The following is a 20,663-nucleotide window of genomic DNA, read 5'->3' on the forward strand; positions in this document are numbered from 1 at the left end:
TATGGTGTTTAGGCCCCCATAATTCAGACTGGTTTTCCGCTGAGGAAATCATTAAATTACAAACTAATTGCTGGTGAATCTGTGGGAAACCACACTGGGGTATCCAGGTCCTTGACAAAACAAAAAGCAAGTTAATGAGCAAGATAAAAGTGGAGGAAATTGAGAAAACAGTAATTTAACAATTTACTCACCTCTCATGTGTCAGTGTCAGTTTTGTTTTGTCATGAATAACAGCATTTTTAAATGATGCACTTGAGCTGCAGCTCTTGGTCTCTTCATCATAGTGACTGAGCTCAGTGCGCCGATCCAGTCTGGGCCATGTGCCAGATGACACCATCCAAGTGAACAGTGTTAAGAAGACAAATGTGACTGTTGTCATCTCAGAGCCTTGCCTTTGGCACAGTCAGGATTCTTGCAAGGATGTGTTTTATAGCTTCCTGTCTGTTACTCAGGTGTAGGAGGCAACAGTGGTCCATTCTCTGAGGTACATGCAATACCTTTTTTTGTGTGTGCAGACCTAAAGGATGTCAGGCATGGAGAATGAATCTGACAGCAATTCACATGGGCCTTGTTTCCTAATAACAATCAGTCTTATAGGTTTAAAGTACTACTTACTGCGACTGACTCGAGTAAGGCCTTTAGGTTTTTACAGCTGATTCTGTAAAGCAGCAATACATAGTGAATGCATGTTCATGACTGTTTTTTGAGTATAAACACTGAATACATTAAAAATAAATGTTGGGAGAGGTCAGTACTGAAGTCTTTTTAACATACACAAACAGTCGGTGCAGATGGATGAAGAGAATATTCAATTTCTGCTCTTTCTGTCGAGCGTAAAATTTGTATTAAACAATTTTCCACCTAGGGTCTGTATAGAATCTATAACTGCATGGGCTGCACCAGTGAAAACTATTAATTGGTGAATTACTGCTAAAAAACCTGCATGTGCCACCATCTACCGTAAAACTGAAATTAAAAGCCCAGTACTAATTAAATGCCTAGTCCCTTTTACTAGCCTGGTTTGGCTAGTAGGACATTTTGACAAATAAAAGCCTGTCTCAATTAGATGCCTGGTCTGGTTGCCAAGCAATTTTTTATAGAAGTTCTTCAGATGTATATAACTGTGTTGTTGACTATCTCAAATTATGTGTGCATTCCTCAATTAGCCCGTAGGTTATTCATATTCCTTTAGTCCATAAGGGTCCTCAGATCAAAAGAATCAAAAGAGTTTTTCATAAAAATTAATCCAAGTCAAATGGATGATTCATAATTGATATATGATATATATTACTTGAAGCCTATTTTTTCAACAAGTAATATTCATACTGGTTTAAATAAACAAATTGATTATATTTCCTGATCTTTGCTGAGCAGCAGTTTTGTGTGAAAGGAATTAAAGGCCTGTCCCAAATATAGGCCTGTAGATTTCAGTGATTTAAGCAAATAATAGGCCAGGCTATTAATTGAAGTTTTACAGTAATGCTTGTTGCATGTTGTTCTGTCTTCACCCTGCAGTATAGCCCTCCACAATACACTCTGCAGCTTTCTCAGGGATGACATTAAGACAAGTCACACCAGAAAATGCACAAGTATTAAAGGAATACTTCACCCACAAAATGACTATTTGTATATCAGTTAGTCCTAAATATCCACTTACAAACTCTTACACAACTCCTGCAGTTTAATCCAAGTCTCATTTATGCAGTTGTATACTAAGATTATATTTTCACTATGAAACCAGTTTTGTAGTCTAGCTGTGAAGAGAGCATAGATAAGTCTCTGTTTCGGTTCAGTTTAAAACAGTAATGTTTCAGCAGAAATGCACGTGTTTGGGAAGTACTGGGCATGCAACTGGATATTTGAGACTTAGATTTTACTGCCATGTGTGACTTTGTAAATGGATGTTTTGATACAGTTTTGCTGTTGTTAAATGAGGTCTCTTTTCAATCAATAAATCAATATGTTCACCCTTTTTACCTAGAGGCATGTGAGAAAAACATTTTCTTGACAAAGTTACTGCATGACTATTGATTTGAAAAATATTATCTTTAGGGAGAAGTAGGGATAAGATATCATTACTATGACAAGTCATGTTAAGCATGGATGGAGGCAGGAATAGACGAATCATATACAAGGCTTTGTTTATGCTACACAAGGTGTTTGTATTTGTGGATGTGTACATGATATGTACATGAAGTGGAGAAGTGGTACATGAAGTTAATAATGCTGGGAACTGTTCAGGATTTCTTATCATAATGTAATAGTGTACATGCTCCACACATGCACTGGTGTGAAGTAGAAAAAATATATATGTCAGTAAGTGGGGATACTCAAATACTTATGCAATGCAAATTTATATTTATTGTTTATTGAGTAATGGTTAATTATTAAATTCAATATTAACACTTTTAATATTAGTACTAGTACTTCAAGAAGAATGGTAGTGTCCATAACAAAATGGGGGGAAAATGTGATTTTAGAACTTAGACATAGACACTGAGTAAATAATTAGTGATAATAAATAAGGGGGAAAAATAGAAAGGAATCACAACAACATAAAATTAATAGTGAATATCTTTTGTTTTGCCCATTACATGCTTTTTGGTATTTTGTTCAGGCCTCAGTAAAATAACATAACATTTGGGGATAAAAATGAAGAGAAGAAGGCCATAACTGGAGGCCAATATAGCAAATATCTCCACAGCCACTGTGAACTTCCCAGGAGAGCTGACATATGCTGGAATAAAGGTGATCCAGACTGCACAGAATATCAGCATGGTGAAGGTGATGAATTTAGCTTCATTGAAATTGTCTGGTAAATTTCTAGCCAAAAAAGCAAGTACAAAACATAACACAGCTAAGAGTCCTATGTATCCTAGTACAGCCCAGAATCCTACAGGTGATCCCAAAGCGCACTCCAGTATAATCCTATCCTTATAGTGGTTCATATTTTTGTAGGGAAATGGAGGGTTGATGGTCAGCCAAAGTATACAAATTAAAACCTGTGCGAGAGTGAAAGCCAGAACACTGAGCCTCTGCTGTGCAGGCCCAAACCATTTTATGACATTACTACCTGGAAGAGTAGCTTTAAAGGCCATTAACACAATTATTGTTTTTCCAAGTACACATGAGATACAGAGAACAAAGGTGATGCCAAATGCTGTGTGTCGCAGCATGCAGGACCACTCAGAGGGCCGGCCGATGAAGGTCAGAGAACACAGGAAACACAGAGTCAAGGAGAAGAGCAGCAGGAAGCTCAGCTCAGAGTTGTTGGCCCTCACAATAGGAGTTTCTCTGAAGTGAAAGAACACTAATGCTATCATAGCTGTCAAAATCGCCCCCATCAAACAAAAAAATGTTAAAATGATCCCCATGATCTCTGCGTAAGACAGAAATTCAATTTCCTTTAAGATGCAAGTGTCTCCTCTGGTATTCGGCCAATAATCAAAGAGACATTTGAAGCACTCTATAGAGTCTGTGTTTGAAAGAGACAAAAACACTGATTAGGTCATATGCATGCATGGAAAGGGAATAGCAAATTCCAGACAGAGCATATAACATTTTTGTGTTTCTTAATCAAACCTGTGATGTTACTGATTTCTCCCTCTGCACATGGTATACAGTCATAACAGCAAACAGGTTTTCCTTTCTGCAGGACTTTGCGTTTTCCTGGGGGGCAGCTCTCACTGCACACTGACACAGGCACCTGGTGCAGGAATATGTGGAGGAATTTTGTTTTTGTGTTCACTGTTTTTTAGGTGATCACAAGTCACTTAAATTTCATTGAGAAAATGTGAACACCAGTTTTGCTGTACTTTATTATTGTCAGTTATGAAATATTATGCAGTATGGCATTGTGACTAACAAAACAGAAATGTGAAAACAAAGCAATATGAATATGTACCGTGTGACTTTCTCTTCCCCACACTATCTTCATGCCATTCATTATAAACTGACGCTCAGGGGGCAGAGTGACATCAAAAATCCCAACTGTGGAAACATGCATGGTCCCTGAGGTCACTTGTTGTAAATTTATGAGCTCATATCTTGCAGGTGAATCTCCATTTTGGTCAAACATCACTCTTTCCCCCTGACTTGTTGTGAAGTTGATATTCTGTAAGTAATGTAGCACCTGAAGGGAAGAGGAAGGTCTTATTTAAACACAGCAGGCTCTTTTGATTTGAAACTCAGATGTGTTTCCAAATAACATCTGCATTTCGTGGGATATAAACAGATAGACTTTTTGTTTTCTTCCTGACCTGCCATGGTTGAATGTTTGTAGTATCAGTGCAGCTCCCATTTAAGAAGGGGCCTCTCTGCTCTTCACATGTGACCAGGCTGTGGAGAGCATGAGCCACTGCATAAACTGACTTGTACACATTATTAGTGAATCTCAGCTCAGAAACATCTGTGAAATATGATTCAACATTCTGCAAGCTCTCATTGCCACTGCACAGCTTTCTTTGTGTGTTTGCAGTATCATTCAGAGTGCAGTCAAACACGTCTTCCCAGAAATCTCTGACAAACTGACTGTCAGGAAACTGTGAGGGGTGGAGCTGCCTCAGGTGCTCCTCCAGCCCCGGGATCTGAGCTTTGCTGACAGTGAAGCCTAGCGAGCCCACGAGGATGCTGTGTCCCTCACTGTCAGTCAGAGAGTGATCTGTGATCCAGGCATCACTGCCAACCCACTGCAGTCCTGTTATGTTCTGTTTGTACAACTCAGTCGCCAACACATTCACTTCTCTGTGAGACATGAATGCCACAATGACTTTAGAGGTGGAGTACTTCACAGTTTCAACTACTTTTGATAACTCATGAAGAGGACCTGTTTGCTCAAATGCCACATGATACTCTACACACACATCCTCTTCTTGTGCAGCTTGTATAAATGTGGCAATCCCGTTAATACCATAGTCGTTTTTGTTGCTTATTGCCCCTACCCAGGTCCAGCCAAAGTGCTTGACCAGCTTCGCCAGGGCTCTGCTCTGGTGGAGATCACTGGGGATAGTTCGGAAGAAGGATGGAAACTCCTCTCTGTTGCTGAGACATGCACAGGTTGCAAAGTGGCTGAGCTGTGCAAAATATATTTAGACAGAAAAGAAATTTCTTCATTATATGTTAATCATCCAGAAAAATCTCATATACTACAAAAGAAGATAGAATCTATATTATTAGACAAGTTAGTCAAGAAGCTCTTTGAAATCCAGAATTACTATAACTCAAATGACAGTGATTTAGAAACAAGCTCTTAATAAACTTAATTAAGGTAAAATATTTACCACTGGTATCCTGAACCTTCCTAAAATTCGAGCAAATCCCACTGTGGGTGCAGAGCCAGAGTGGCCTAGTACAGCCTGTGCAGTGTCAGCCTTTGTACAGTTCTTCTCTTTTATGACCTCCCTCTGCCCGCTGGCTAAATCTATGGCAGACTTTATAATTTTTGTCATTCCACAGGAGTTGTGTATCTTGTAGCCCAGAGTGTGGTTGGGAAGAATAGCAGGATTTTGATTTACTTCTTCAATTGCAAAGATCATGGTCTGGGCAAATTTGAATTCTCTTACGTTGATGCTAGGACAAAAATACATTTTTTATTATTTGATTTGCAAATAAATGTATAGAACAAGAAAGCACATAACTGAACAGAATCAAAAATACTTACTGCAGGCATGTTGGAGGGTCGGGTGAGGTTTGAAAGCTGGGCACACTGCCTCTGTACCCAGTGCGCAAGGTGAAAATGCCACCTAAGACAAAGTCTCCAGCCTTGGACAGCTCAGAAGGTTGTGTCCTCCCCTGTAACTGACACACAGGTGTTCCGCTCCTGATCAGAAGAACCAGCAGGACCAAATTCAGTTGAGGCATTGCTACTCTCTTCAGACTGGCTTCTTTAACTCCTGCCCCTTGTCACTCTTTATACCCTACCAAGACCTGTTCAACCTAGTTCAAGTCCATGCTCCCATCCATGGACCTGCTGCTTTAGGGTGTAAAGCAAATGAGGTAGGTACCCATGGGGACAGAGGAAAAAAAAGGTGTGCGATGTACAGTAATTGAAGAGTATCAAATAGACATACTTTGGGATTAATAACTATTTGATTATAATCTCTTTGGTTGAAACTTCCATCTTTTTAGGCCTTTTGTTTGTTTGTTTGTTTATTTGTGTCCCTCACAAAAAAATTAAAGAAGTCTGACCCGTTTGCTTGTTGATTTTTTTCTTAATAGGATATCTTAATTTTTTGCAAGAGGTAAGGTCATGAGTCAAATAAACAAAACTAACAATTTCTTAACATTGTGAAAGAGGATTTTTAAATATATTCAAACACTGTTTTCTCATGTGATGCTGAAATTATTTCAATGAGGAAGAAAACCAACAATCATGTATGTACTGTTTACCATGACTGTCTATAAATGCTTGCATTCTGATTCCAAACCAGGTATTTGTTTTTAAATTTATTTATTTATTTTTTTTTTGTCCAACATTTTCTTATAATAAAGTTAGTAGAATGTAAAGTCTTTTGGGGGGTGTGCTCTCCATGAGCATTTCATGATTAACACAGTATATCACTATTATGCCAAGCTGGCCTTTCCCCAAATAATGTCCATATAGGTCGTCTGTGCATGCTTCTTATTGCAACTTATATTTACGTTCATTATTAGGCTGCAACCTCTAGTGGGTGTAGTAATTTTGGCTGATCAAAAGAGGAAGTCAGGTGATGTATTTTAAAGAGCGATAAAGTTGGCATAGAGAGTAGGTCTGAGCGGATGGGCAGGTCAAACAAACACGGGACTTTCACGGAGGAGACCACTGTCCATGTCCAACAAAGTATTTATTCTAACCTAAACCAGGATATTTTCTTAAACCTAACAGTAACATAACTTGCCTAAACCTAAATTTATGTTAATTAAGTAACTTTGCGTAAAGGATATTACATCATTTGTGGGTCGCTAATTCGTAGGATACTTAATGAACTGTTGTGTGTGCATTTTTGTAGAATATCATATGAACCGCTATATGAGGATAAATTGCACTCAGAGGTAGGGGTAAAGGGAAATGCCTCTTTCACTTATTATTGATTTATTTTCTTAGCAATGAGAGTAAAATCCATTTTAAATTTTGAATATGATGAAAATAACATTTCAGTGGTTAAGTGCTCCTTATGTGGTATTATGCAGGCCTGTCATACTGTACCTGCAAAGTCAGAATAGACAGGACATGGTATTTGCTATAATGCATTATTGGGGCTATAACTTGTCTTCTTAAAAATTTAGAATGTCAGAATATTCTATAATGTTTGCAGCACATGTCAGAGGGCATTTGACTGGTGATTTAGGGCCTTCGTGTCTCTCTAACTAAAGAGTATGTAGTCCAAAACATGATCAATAGTGACATATAAATTTATGATAGGCTATAGTGCCAATGGTTAAAACTACAACATTTCTTTTAGTTTGCTAATAAGGCAACAGTGGCATGGTACAGCAGTCCTGATCTAAGAGCTAAAAGGAAAAACAATAAACAAGGAAGCAGAGGAAAGATCAAAACAAACCCTTAAGTGATTTAAAATGTAACATTTACATGTTGTGACAATGATGTTAATTAACAGACCCTGTTGTTTCTGCTTGAAGCAATATGCCAGCTGCGGTTCCTGTTGTTGTCTAAAAGGATGAAGCAGTCTGTAATGTCTAATCTCCAGTGTCAGTGTTGTGGGGCCCTGCTGTAGCTTTCCCACTTGAGTCAAGCCACTGGGTAATGAAGTCATGCTTACAACAGATGGGGACTTATTTTTCTCCCACTGTTTTTCTTGTGTGTTTTTTTATGTTTGTACACATGTGACCTTTATTTCTGCTGTATTGCATCATATTTGAATTTCAGTGTGAATTTTCATTTACTTTCCCTTCACATCATTTTTCCCACTGTAATTAACTTACTATAACTTATTGATTTGCCTTAAATGTTTGTTTAAGAAAACGTTAAGCTGAGAAGAGAAAGTACAGTTAAGGAGATTGAGCATGAAAATGTACAACTTGGATTTGGTCTGACAGGCAGAGCCTAAAATGTCAAAAAAAGGCCACCATACCACTATCAACGAAATCTGGGTTATTTTACCCTCAGTATAGACAGGAATAATGATGAGAGGGACTGATAACTAGTTTAATGTACATATTGGCATGTGAGTACTGTATTTAGATAATCCTGGAAAAACACAAACCTATCCTTTTATCTGAATACACCTGATTACAACAGGGAGAATTAGACATGCTTTACATTACAGTTCACATTTTAGCTATAATTTAACTGAAAGGGGGTGAACAAGAGTTGCTAGTGTAGCTTGCATACTTTGCACTTAAGATATACAATGCAGATTTTTTTGTTAAAAACGTAAGTAATCCTCATCACTTATGACCCACTAGAAATAGGTGACAGCGTATTTTTCTGCAGAGACCCTCTGCCTGAATTCTTTTTAAATTTCCATTTTCTGTGTGCAGACTTTTATGGGCATGTTCCCCCACAGTGCTCAGGTAAGAGGTTGGCTTTTACTTTATTTTATTTTATTTGTACTTCTTCTCGGAAAGCACATCCTGCACAGTATACTTTTCAATATTCTTCAATATTTCTCAAAATATTGACTGTCTATTTCATTGTGCTCAGTTTCAATAAACCATCTTGTGGAAGAGCTGTGTCAACCCAGCCTATACTCATTTCAAAGTTGTCAAATACAGCTGTATTGTCAGTAATTTTGATGTCAGACACCTGACGGCAAAAACCACCTTTTGCAGTGGTTTGATGGATCACCAGGCAGCATCAGTTTGTAACATGGCCAGATGTAACCTTTAGTTGTTATGATACACTGCTGTCACGGCAGCGTGATACTCGGACGGGAGCCATCAATTCATTAAGAAGCCAGACGACACCTGCCACAGTGCTATGATTCGCTGCAGGATGGTTTCAGGTTGAAATAATGCCAGTAATCACATAATATAAGGAGCTGCAAAGTCCCTGACTTTCACCTTGGTGCCAGGTGTTCATTTCTGGTATGAATGTAGTCAAATCAAGATGTGTTTTGTAAACCTAACCATGTGCTTTTGTTGATGTCCCAGCGCTGGTACTGGTCTCCCAGAACATCAACAGCAGATGCAGCAGGATACTTTGATTGTAATATGTATGACAAAGCGTTGATATGTGATGACTTGGGATGAGAACATACTGCAGATGCAGGAGGATATCTAGCACATAACTTTAAGACATGAAAGGCCACTGACAAATATGGTGAATATACAATAATTGACAACTTGAGATGAGAATGTGTTGGAGATAAATATAACCTCTAGATGTGTGTATTATATATCTAGAATATATCTATCAAAAGGCAAACATCATAAATGAAGATAATGTGGTCTTGGTGCAACAGAGGAGTCTAGTCCTACTTACATAATCATTCATTAGACAGGGGAATATTTTCACATTGGTTATGTGTTATCATTTTTGAAGCTGCAGTGCTTTCAGAATTTCTTCTTATTGTGTGTGTGTGTGTGTGTGTGTGTGTGTGTGTGTGTGTGCGTGTGTGTGTGTGTGCGCGTGTGCGTGTGTGTGTGCACGCACACCTGTGAACCTACCTAACAGTGGACCCGTGTGTCATTACACATTCACCAACAGGGGACTCCATGGCCAACAGTGGACATTTTTTTAATAATGGTAAACTCATGTCTACACCCATCTGGTATTTATTTTATTTTTATTTATTTTTTTGCAAAGAGGGGACGTGAAGATGAGTGAGTGCTGACGTGTTTACTTAGCAGTGCCCCTGCTGGCTGGAGCAGGGATTTTAATGACTCAGTCATACACGTTGTTGCTAACATTCCCTGCAGTGTGAAAGGCCTGCAGCCCCAGGCAGTCTATAAGTCTGTAAATGGGCTATTATTGAGCCACTTGGTGAAGACACCAGTCCCCTGAAACATGATTTTTTAAATTGTGCTTTTGTAACAAAATATAAAGACTCAGCTTTAGTGGAAGTTTGATGCTCAACATTGTATTGAAATTAAGGGCTACCTAAAAGGCAGAAAAGTATTTATGAATGGATGAAAAACAGAATAGTGTGTGTCATGGGGAAGGGTTGTTTATCTTAAAAAAAACAACAACAAACAAACAAACAAACAACAAACTTGAATATAATTAAAGATTTATTCACTAAAATCTATTTAACTGCATTAAGATATACAATTTTACAAAAATAAGAAGCACTGATTTTGGTTTTAAAAGAGGAAAATTACATTCCACGTGATTTGGGCAATGGTTACTAACGTATGTCACTGTTAGATGTCTTTCCCATTATGTGTTTCTTAGTGTTCTGCTCAGGCCTGAACAAAATTATGAAACACTTTGGCAGAAAAATGCAAAAAAGAAGTCCATAACTGGAGGCCAGAATGGCAAATATCTCCACAGCTACAGTGAATTTCCCAGGAGAGCTGACATATGCTGGAATAAAGGTGATCCAGACTGCACAGAAAATCAACATGCTGAAGGTGATAAATTTAGCTTCATTGAAATTATCAGGCAGCATTCTTGCCAAAAAAGCAATTACAAAACACAATAAAGCAAGAAGTCCTATATACCCTAACACAGCCCAGAATCCTACAGCTGAGCCAAGATTACACTCCAATAGGATTCTGTCCTTATAGAGCAACAAATTTTTGAAAGGAAAGGGAGGGTTGATTGTCAACCAAAGTATGCAAATTAGAACCTGTATTAGAGTGAAACCCAGAACACTGAGCCTCTGCTGTGCAGGCCCAAACCATTTCATCACATTACTACCAGGAAGTGTTGCCCTGAAGGCCATTAACACCACTATAGTTTTCCCCAGAACACATGAGATACAGAGAACAAAGGTGATGCCAAATGCTGTGTGTCGCAGCATGCAGGACCACTCAGAGGGCCGGCCGATGAAGGTCAGAGAACACAGGAAACACAGAGTCAAGGAGAAGAGCAGCAGGAAGCTCAGCTCAGAGTTGTTGGCTCGTACTAGAGGGGTTTCTCTGTGTCCGTAGAAGACTAATGTTGTGATCATAGTTAGGAAAACTCCAAGCAGAGAAAATAAGGCTAACAGTGTTCCCAGGATTTCATCATATGCCAAAAATTCTATAGCTTTGGGGATGCAGGCACCTCGTTGTTTGTTGGACCAGTACTCTGGTGGGCATTTCATACAGTGTATTGAATCTGGAAAAAAAAGAGCACAGAGAAATGTGGAGTTAAACTGATGTTATGATTTTAGAAGTAAACTGTTATAAACCTGCTCTCTGATTTTCTGTTTTATTTCTGTTTAAGCCATTATTTATGAAATAGCGCATTTCAAACAGCAAATTAAATACTGGTTGTTTACCTGTTAAATTACTGATTTTGCCTGCTGCACAGGGTATGCAATTATAACAGCACACTGGCTTTCCTTTCTGGAGGACCTTTCGTGTTCCTGGGAGACAGCTCTCACTGCAAACTGACACAGGAACCTCCTGTGTCAAAAAATATAAATATAAAACTCAACATCCATATCAAGATTTTTAGGACAATGTTTTTAGTAAATCAGTCAACAGTTCAGGAGTCCAAACCTCGGTATCTGCTTTACCTTGGTTAGTCCATTTCCCCAGACAATAGGGATATTATTTTTAATAAACTGATGACTCTCTGGAAGAGACGTGTCATAAATGCCAACTGTAACTCCTTCCATGGTTCCTTTGTTTGTCATTTGTAAATTAACAAGTTCATATCTTGCCGGCGAGTCTCCATTACTGTCAAAATAAACTCGTTCCCCTTCTTTGGTGGTGAAATTCACAGTGTTAAGATATTGCAAGACCTGGTAAAGAAGATATACAGGGGGTAAATGACAGGTTCCTACTGTTATCACTCTTTCACATTTAACTGATGGTTCCTCACCTGCCATGGTTGAATGTGTTTGGTATCAGCACAGCTGTCATTTGAAAAGGGCCCTTTACCCTCCTCACATTTCATCAGGTTGTCAATAGCATGAGCCACTGCATAAACTGACTTGTACACATTATTGGTGAATCTCAACTCAGACACATCAGTGAACTGTGATTCAACATTCTGCAAGCTCTCAAAACCACTGCACAGCTTTCTTTGTGTGTTTTCAGTGTCATTCAGAGTGCAGTCAAACACGTCTTCCCAGAAATCTCTGACAAACTGACTGTCAGGAAACTGTGAGGGGTGGAGCTGCCTCAGGTGCTCCTCCAGCCCCGGGATCTGAGCTTTGTTGACAGTGAAGCCTAGCGAGCCCACGAGGATGCTGTGTCCCTCACTGTCAGTCAGAGAGTGATCTGTGATCCAGGCATCACTGCCAACCCACTGCAGTCCTGTTATGTTCTGTTTGTACAATTCTTTTGCCAGCAACTTAATTTCTCTGTGAGACATAAAAGCCATTATCACTTTGGAAGTGGCATGCTTAATGATCTCTATTATTCTCTGCAGGCTATCAGGTGGATCTGATGATGAAAATGCTTCAGAATACTCAACACACACTCCATATTCTTGTGCAGCTTGGATAAATGTCGCTATGCCATTGAGGCCATATTTGTTATTCACAGCTAGAGCCCCAATCCAGGTCCAGCCAAAGTGCTTGACCAGCTTTGCCAGTGCTCTGCTCTGGTAGTAGTCACTGGGAATAGTTCTGAAAAAAGTGGGGTACTCTTTCCTGTTGCTCAGACAGGCGCAGGTGGCAAAGTGGCTGATCTGCAGTGGCAGATACAAACATTTTACTGCTCGTGAAAGAGCAAATATGATCATTTTTGCATAATGACCATTTAGATTCATGCAACAGTTACAATTTTGCAGAACATAGTAATAAAATGTAGATATTTATAACAGCACTTAACAAAAAGTTAAATAAGACATAACACTAGCTGCAACAGCCTTGCTTATGAAACTTACCACAGGTATATGAAACCTTCCAACAACTTGTGCAAATGCAATAGTGGGTCTCGATCCTGAATGTCCCAAGATAGCTTGGACTGTCTCAGTTTTAGTGCAGTTGTCATCATTTACTTCTCCCTTTAGTCCACTCACCAGTGCCAGTGCAGCTCTCAGTATGTCCATAGTTCCACAGTTATCATAGATCTTGTAGCCAAGTTTAACATTAGGGAGCATGGAAGGATTTCTGTTGATCTCATTTATAGCAAATATCATTGTATGAGCAAATTTGAATTCTCTAAAATTGAAGCTGGGGTGACAAAAGATAATATAATAATTTACCTTTGTTTTTAAGTCTCAAATACAGTACAATATACACATTAACCATTTTAAAATAGGCCTAACAATACATACTTGATGCATTTCCGTGCTTCTGGAATTGCCTGAAATGTGTTAATTACATAATTCTGCCCTGTGCGAAATGAAAAAATGCCTCCTATAACAAGGTCGCCATCTTGAGCCAGTTCAGGTGGTTGTGCTGAGCCTTGCAGTCGGCACACAGAGTCTCCCTTCCCCATTAGAAGAATCAAGAGAAGCAGCCTCAACAATAGCATAGCTCTGCTCTTCAGTCTGGGTTGATCAGCTCAGCAGCTCATGGCAGGGCTTTATATACCTTCAACAACAAGGGGGAAGTTGTCATGGTTGACCTAAAGCCTCAGGAGACCAGAGGAAACCAAACAAGTTGTTTTTGTCTGTGAAATTTTTTCTTTTATTCTTTATTCTTTGTATGAATGTTGTGAAAACAGTAGGCTTATGCATTTATTTGTGTGTAATTATAAGTATTGATTGATATAATGACATATTACATTGTATGAAAAATTGTGATCTCAATATGCCAATGTCTATGTCAGAGATTAAATGATATACAGAAAAACAACAAGGACAAAAAATATTACACTAGTAAAATGCCAGTCTTGAAGATCATAAAAAATAGATGTCTACTTAACAGTCTGGTTATGTAAAAATTAAAAAGGCACTTGCATGCCTTTGCCACCATATTATTAGAAGTTTTCAGAAGGATTTTGGTGCTCCCTTGCCCATTAAATTCTTTTTTGTATTTTTCTCTGGTTTCAATAAGATAACATAACATTTTGGAACAAAAATACTAATGAGCAGTCCAAAACTGGAGGCCAGAATAGCAAATATCTCCACAGCAACACTGAACTTCCCAGGGGAGCTGACATATGCTGGAATAAAGGTGATCCATACTGCACAGAATATCAGCATGCTAAACGTGATAAATCTGGCTTCATTGAAATTATCAGGCAGTTTCCGAGCCAGAAAAGCAAGAATGAAACATAACATGGCCAGAAGTCCGATGTACCCAAGAACTGCCCAAAAGCCTACAGCTGAACCCAGAGCACACTCTAAGATAATTTTGTCCTGGTATTCCTTAAAATTCTTGAATGGAAAAGGAGGTGAAATTGTTAACCAGAGGATACATATGATAACTTGTATAAGAGTGAAACCCAGGACAGTGAGCCTCTGCTGTGCAGGCCCAAACCATTTCATCACATCACTACCAGGAAGTGTTGCCCTGAAGGCCATTAACACCACTATAGTTTTCCCCAGAACACATGAGATACAGAGGACAAAGGTGATGCCAAATGCTGTGTGTCGCAGCATGCAGGACCACTCAGAGGGCCGGCCGATGAAGGTCAGAGAACACAGGAAACACAGAGTCAAGGAGAAGAGCAGCAGGAAGCTCAGCTCAGAGTTGTTGGCCCTAACAATAGGAGTTTTCCTGTATGTGAAGAAAATGAATGCCACAACAGCAGTGATGCATGTTCCCAGCAAGGACGCTGCAGTGAGCAGTGCTCCCATTATCTCTTTATATGATAGAAACTCTGCCTCCTTCTTTACACAGGCATCTCTTCGCTCATTTGACCAGAACGCAGGGTGGCATTGCACACAGGTGATAGAATCTGAAAACGATTTAAAAGCAGGTGTTAGACTTGCTCAGTACATTTGATGTTTTTGTCTCTATATTGTTTATTTTACGTGCATACAAGACATACTGCACATAATTACTGGATAATAAATGGTTAGCCATGTGACAGTTGCATGTTTTTGGATTTTTCTGAAATAGTATAGTCAATGTTCTTTTTTCATTCACATTTAATTACAGCATAATAATACTACACCTGTAATGTTGCTTATCTCTCCCTCTGCACATCTTAAACAGTCATAGCAGCAGACAGGCTTTCCTTTCTGGAGAACCTTGCGAGTTCCTGGAGGACACTTCTCACTGCAAACTGACACAGGTACCTGCAAAAACAAAATGACAATGAGAAAAAATGTTTGGGCATTTACTTTAATCAAATGTTGGCTCTGTAAGCTTGTATTATTTATTTTGATGCATCTTTACCAGACATTATTATACAACAAAAATACCATATACAGTTTTTAAAATAGACTGTGTAATTATCACAGTGGCTTACCTGTTGTGAGTTGTTTGCCCAAATTAAAGACTTATTTTTCAGATTCAGCTGTTTGTCTGCAGGTGAAGATGCATCATAAAAACCAACTGTGACAAAGTCCACAATGCCATTTTCTGTTGGCTGCCAGTTTATAATTTCATACTTTGCTGCTGGGTCTCCATTCTCATTAAAGTAAACCTCCTCTCCTTCCTTTGTTTTGAAATGAATCCTTTTTATGTGTTGTAAAATCTAAAAAGATATTAATCAGTGTAGATCATTATCTGACACACAGCTTGTAGGCCTAGTGGTGATATACCATGATAGTCTTGTGATTTATTTATGAACTCACCGTATATGGATCTAGCTGTACCTTCATGTTACATGTTTTGTTACAACTAAGAATACTGTGAAGTGCATAGGCCACAGCATACACTGCTTTATAGACATTGTTAAAGATAGGCATGAGCGACATATCAGTGAAGCTGCTCTGCACTCCAGTCAGATCTTCATGTCCAGTACATTCTCTCTGATTCTCTGCTGATGACTTTGACTGCTTGAACTTACAGCTGAATAATGTCTCCCAAAACTCTGTAAATAATTCATTAGTAGATGAATTGAGCAGCTTCACATCCAATATGAACTCTCTCATGCCACTGACATGTGCTTTGGGGATGGACAGGCCTATGGCACCATCCAGAATGTGATGCTTATCCATGGCTGCAGTTTCAGGATCAAAGATCCAGGCCTCACTACCAACCCACTGGTACCCAGTCAAGTTGTGGTGAGAAAATTTTTCTGTAAGTAAATCAATATCAGCGGGGGAGAGAAAAGCGACAATCACCTTGGAAGTGGAAGCTTTGATAATGTCAATTATCTTTTGTATTTTGTCTGGTGGATCTGTTCTAAAGAAAGACACAGAGTACTCCAGACAGATGCCCAGCTGCTGGGCTGTTTCTGTAAATGTGGCCATGCCATTGTTCCCATAATCATCATTTGTTCTAATAGCTCCAACCCAAGTCCAACCAAAGTGCTTGACCAACTGTGCCAGGGCTCTGCTCTGGTAGTAGTCACTGGGTATTGTCCTGAGAAAGGATGGGTACTTGGTTTTATCACTAAGACAAGCACAAGTTGCAAAGTGGCTGATCTAGAAAAAAAAGGATTGATATTCCAAGATAAATATTTGACATATAAAACATTTACAAAGCACACTACAATGTGGTAAAACTTTATAATTATCATCATTGATGAACTGTGAATTTATTGTTAAAAGAAACTTTAGTTACTAGTTCTTATCTTATGGTTTAAAAAAAACAATGAAATGAAAAATATTAATGTTGACTCAGTATTTGTAATGCCATAATTTGTTATTTAATTGTATTCTTGAGAATATGATCATCAAATTATGTATAAACCTCTAAGAAACTGTTCATAAAAATCAAAGTAAAATAAAAACAAAAACAAACAAAAAAGAAAGAAGAAAACAAAAACAGAACACCAGACCAGACATTTGTAACACTTTGTTAATGGTTAATAATTGTTTTGTTTATGAACATTATATGGTTGTCCACTACAATACTGCAATGCTTGTAGATGCCCTACACAATATTTATTAACCATTGAACAAAGTATTGTAATCATCAGCTGCAACGTTATAATAAATATCCAAATGATGGGTAAAGACAGTATGCACACTAATCAATAGGCATTAACCATGTGGTACAACCATCTGGTCAAACAGTTTAATTTTGTTTGTTTCAAAACAAACAAAATTTGCAGTTTCTTAAATGTTGAATATTTAAATTCTTAATATGGTGTCCGACATTTTATAATGTGTGTACCACTAACTGCATTATTAGTAACTAATAAACATTATTCAATTATCATTTCATTGTTTGTTAACATTTAAATGACCATTATCTAAAGTTTAAGGAACTTTTGACTGACTATTTTTTAAACATGGTTATTATAAAGTGTTACCTACAATTCTTTTAAGACCCCTTTTAGTATCACCAGCTAGAAAAAATACAGGAAAATAATTGTTTTCACAAGTATATTTTCATTTTGACCGATCTTACTCACCATTGGGATATGAAAGGGTCCGATTACAGTGGCTATAGCCATGGAAGGAGAGGAAGAGGTCTCTCCAATAATGGCCTGCACTTGGGCTGGTCTGGTACAAAGTGTAGCTGAGGGTGCAGATAACACCTCATTACCATTAGCCAAAGCCAGTGTAACCCTCACACCTCTGGAAATGGAGCTACAGACATCATAGATCTTATAGCCCAGAGAGATGCCAGGCAGCAGGTCTGTTCTGTTATTAATCTCCTCTATTGCAAAGAGCATAGCCTGGGCATACTGGAAACCTCTGAAATGCAATCTAGATGTCAGCAGATATAAATATTAGAATTACAAACATTTTACCTTTGGAATAGAAACAGTAGGAAACAGTAGCACAGGAAATAAAAAGCATTTGGTGGTATTAAGACACACAAAAGAGAATATCTCATATTTTAATACTCAGTTTGATGCCCTTTGCTGTGCTTGTTTTGTTTCTGTACCCACTTCCACTTAGATAATGGATACTGAATACATTTTTACAGTCTACTTATACCTGGTGCACTGCAAGGGCAGTGGCTTGTGCATGTAGTTGTCCTGTCTGTCTTTCCATGTGCTATGGAAAGAGAAGATTCCCCCGAAGAAAATGTCTCCATCCTTAAATAGCTGGGGGTTCTCTGGATTCCCTCTTCGCCTGCACACCAGCTCCTCAGCCTGAGAGACAGATGCCACCAGCAACAGGTGAAGGACTGCCCATCCCTTCTCTGGCCACCTCTGTGTGGACATCATACTGTCTTTGACAGCTACACCACTAGGTTAGGATCACATGTAAATGCAAATTAGAAGCTTGCACTGGTATTTATACATTTGGGAGCAGCATAAAAAATTATAATAGAACAGTGACGTCTTACCTCTGTGGACCTACAAGGTGAGGCAAGAGGAAGAAGGTGTCCAAACAGAAAAATAGGTTTCTGTTTATAGGTAGGTAAATAGGTATTCTATTTTAAGGGTATACTATACAGGATTTTCCTGCACAAAAATAAACAAAAACAAATAAATAAAAAAACAGTTCATGGACTCATACAAAAGTAATCCCTCATCACAATCATCACTTACGACCCATTTGAGGAGCATGGCAGTGTGTCTGTCGGCAGAGACCCTGCCCTCTACCTCAATCAATCAATCAATCAATCAATCAATCAGTTTTATTTATAAAGCCCAATATCACAAATCACAATTTGCCTCACAGGGCTTTACAGCATACAACATCCCTCTGTCCTTTGGACCCTCACAGCGGATGAGGAAAAACTCCCCCCAAAAAAACCTTTAACGGGGTAAAAAAAATGGTAGAAACCTCAGGAAGAGCAACTGAGGAGGGATCCCTCTTCCAGGACGGACAGACGTGCAATAGATGTCATACAGAACAAATCAACATAATAATAACAGTAATCCGTATGACACAATGAGACAGAGAGAGAGACAGAGAAAGAAAGAGATGCAGGACAGACGGTAATGACAGTACCTTACAACAACATTAATGAAAGTAATAATATTAGAATTATAATTACGGCTATTGTGGTACAATATGTTGAAAGTATATATTAATATATGATAGTATACATATGTGCCAATAATCATTTGTGTATAATAACAGTAGAAGTATGACTAATGATAACAGCAGCAGCAGGAGGCATCTGGCAGGACCACGGCAGCAGCACAACCCCACACATCACACTATCCAAGCACCGCTGGGATATAAGTTAACCTGCCAGACAGTGGAGCACAAAGGCTCCGTAGAAGAAGCCGAGTAAGTGACATGCAGTACGGCCGAGTTAGCGAGATGCAGTAACAGGACATGAGTGTTAGCAAAGGAGAGAGAGAGAGAGAGAGAGAGAGAGAGAAGGAGAGAAGGTGCTCGGTGTATTATAGGAGGTTCCCCGGCAGACTAGGCCTAAGTCAGCCTAACTAGGGGCTGGTACAAGGCAAGCCTGAGCCAGCCCTAACTATAAGTTTTATCAAAGAGGAAAGTCTTAAGTCTAGTCTTAAATGTGGAGACGGTGTCTACCTCCCGGACCGCAACAGGAAGATGATTCCACAGGAGAGGAGCCTGATAGCTGAAGGCTCTGGCTCTTGATCTACTTAAGATATGACGGAGCCTGACCATTTAGAGCTTTATAAGTTAGGAGTAGGATTTCAAATTCAATTCTGGATTTTACAGGGAGCCAGTGCAGAGAAGCTAAAACAGGAGAAATATGATCTCGTTTCTTAGTTCCTGTTAGTACACGTGCCGCTGCATTCTGAATTAGCTGGAGAGTTTTTAAAGACTTATGAGAGCTACCTGATAATAGACAGTTACAGTAATCCAGCCGAGAGGTAACAAAAGCATAGATCAATTTTTCTGCATCTTTTCAGGTCAGGATAGGCCTAATTTTCGCAATATTACACAGATGAAAAAATGCAGCTTGTGAGGTTTGTTTTAAATGGGAATTGAAAGACAAATCTTGGTCAAATATTACTCCGAGGTTTCTTACGGTAGTGCTAGAGGCCAGAGCAATGCCATCCAGAAAAAACTATGTCATCAGATAAAGAGCCTCTGAGTTGTTTGGGGCCAAGAACAATATCTAAACATAAGGAAATTGGAGTTCATCCAGATGCATTTTCTTGTTTTCCTCTTATTTTGCTTTATTTGGGACATTCCCAGGCACAGCATGCATGTGAGGTCAGGACTTTAAGAACAGGTAGCAACCAGGTGCCAGACCACACAGTGCCAAAAAAATGCAATTATAGGGATGCGAACACTTGGTTTTTCAATTTCACTTTCACCAGCAAAACTGTTTACAAATAGTAGCTGACAATTCATGCTTAATACCTTGAAATTCATATCTTATTAGATAAGAATATTCAATTGTGCTGTACAAAAGTTTCCCCTTTTGGTAACACTTTATATTAAATAATTAATTAATTATATTAATAAGCACCAATTAACAGTTAATGAGCACTTAAAAGACAGAATAAGATGTTTATTACCATTAATAAGACTATATAAGTGTTAATTATAGCATAATTAACACAGTTATTATTGCATATAGGAGTATTATAAGCACTTAATAGAAACTTGATAACAGTTTATAAAGCTATCCTAAATATTAATTAATAAGATGTCTATTTATATTAATTATGATTTATAAGGGTTAATTATATATAGCAATAATAACTCAGTCAGT

At 38.5% G+C, this 20,663-nt stretch overlaps 2 protein-coding genes and 1 pseudogene across 2 annotated transcripts; all 3 read right to left on the bottom strand.

Moving 5' to 3' along the window:
* Nucleotides 1–2,561: 2,561 nt before the first annotated feature.
* On the bottom strand, nucleotides 2,562–5,859 carry LOC117260357 (extracellular calcium-sensing receptor-like; annotated as a pseudogene).
* A 4,298-nt stretch (nucleotides 5,860–10,157) lies between these two features.
* On the bottom strand, nucleotides 10,158–13,214 carry LOC117260356 (extracellular calcium-sensing receptor-like). The gene is made up of 5 exons (XM_033632354.2): nucleotides 12,926–13,214; nucleotides 11,915–12,727; nucleotides 11,607–11,834; nucleotides 11,367–11,490; nucleotides 10,158–11,203 (listed from the first exon to the last, which is right to left on the bottom strand). Exons 1-5 carry the CDS (start codon nucleotides 13,178–13,180, stop codon nucleotides 10,287–10,289), a joined length of 2,337 nt encoding a protein of 778 aa, XP_033488245.2. The 5' UTR covers nucleotides 13,181–13,214; the 3' UTR covers nucleotides 10,158–10,286.
* Nucleotides 13,215–13,975: 761 nt separating this feature from the next.
* On the bottom strand, nucleotides 13,976–18,189 carry LOC117259155 (extracellular calcium-sensing receptor-like). Its single transcript, XM_033630399.2, has 6 exons — nucleotides 17,996–18,189; nucleotides 17,464–17,761; nucleotides 15,734–16,528; nucleotides 15,406–15,633; nucleotides 15,109–15,232; nucleotides 13,976–14,889 (listed from the first exon to the last, which is right to left on the bottom strand). Exons 1-6 carry the CDS (start codon nucleotides 18,025–18,027, stop codon nucleotides 13,976–13,978), a joined length of 2,391 nt encoding a protein of 796 aa, XP_033486290.2. The 5' UTR covers nucleotides 18,028–18,189.
* Nucleotides 18,190–20,663: the final 2,474 nt, after the last annotated feature.

This window comes from Epinephelus lanceolatus, chromosome 4, assembly GCF_041903045.1.
Source record: "Epinephelus lanceolatus isolate andai-2023 chromosome 4, ASM4190304v1, whole genome shotgun sequence".
NCBI lineage: Eukaryota > Metazoa > Chordata > Actinopteri > Perciformes > Serranidae > Epinephelus > Epinephelus lanceolatus.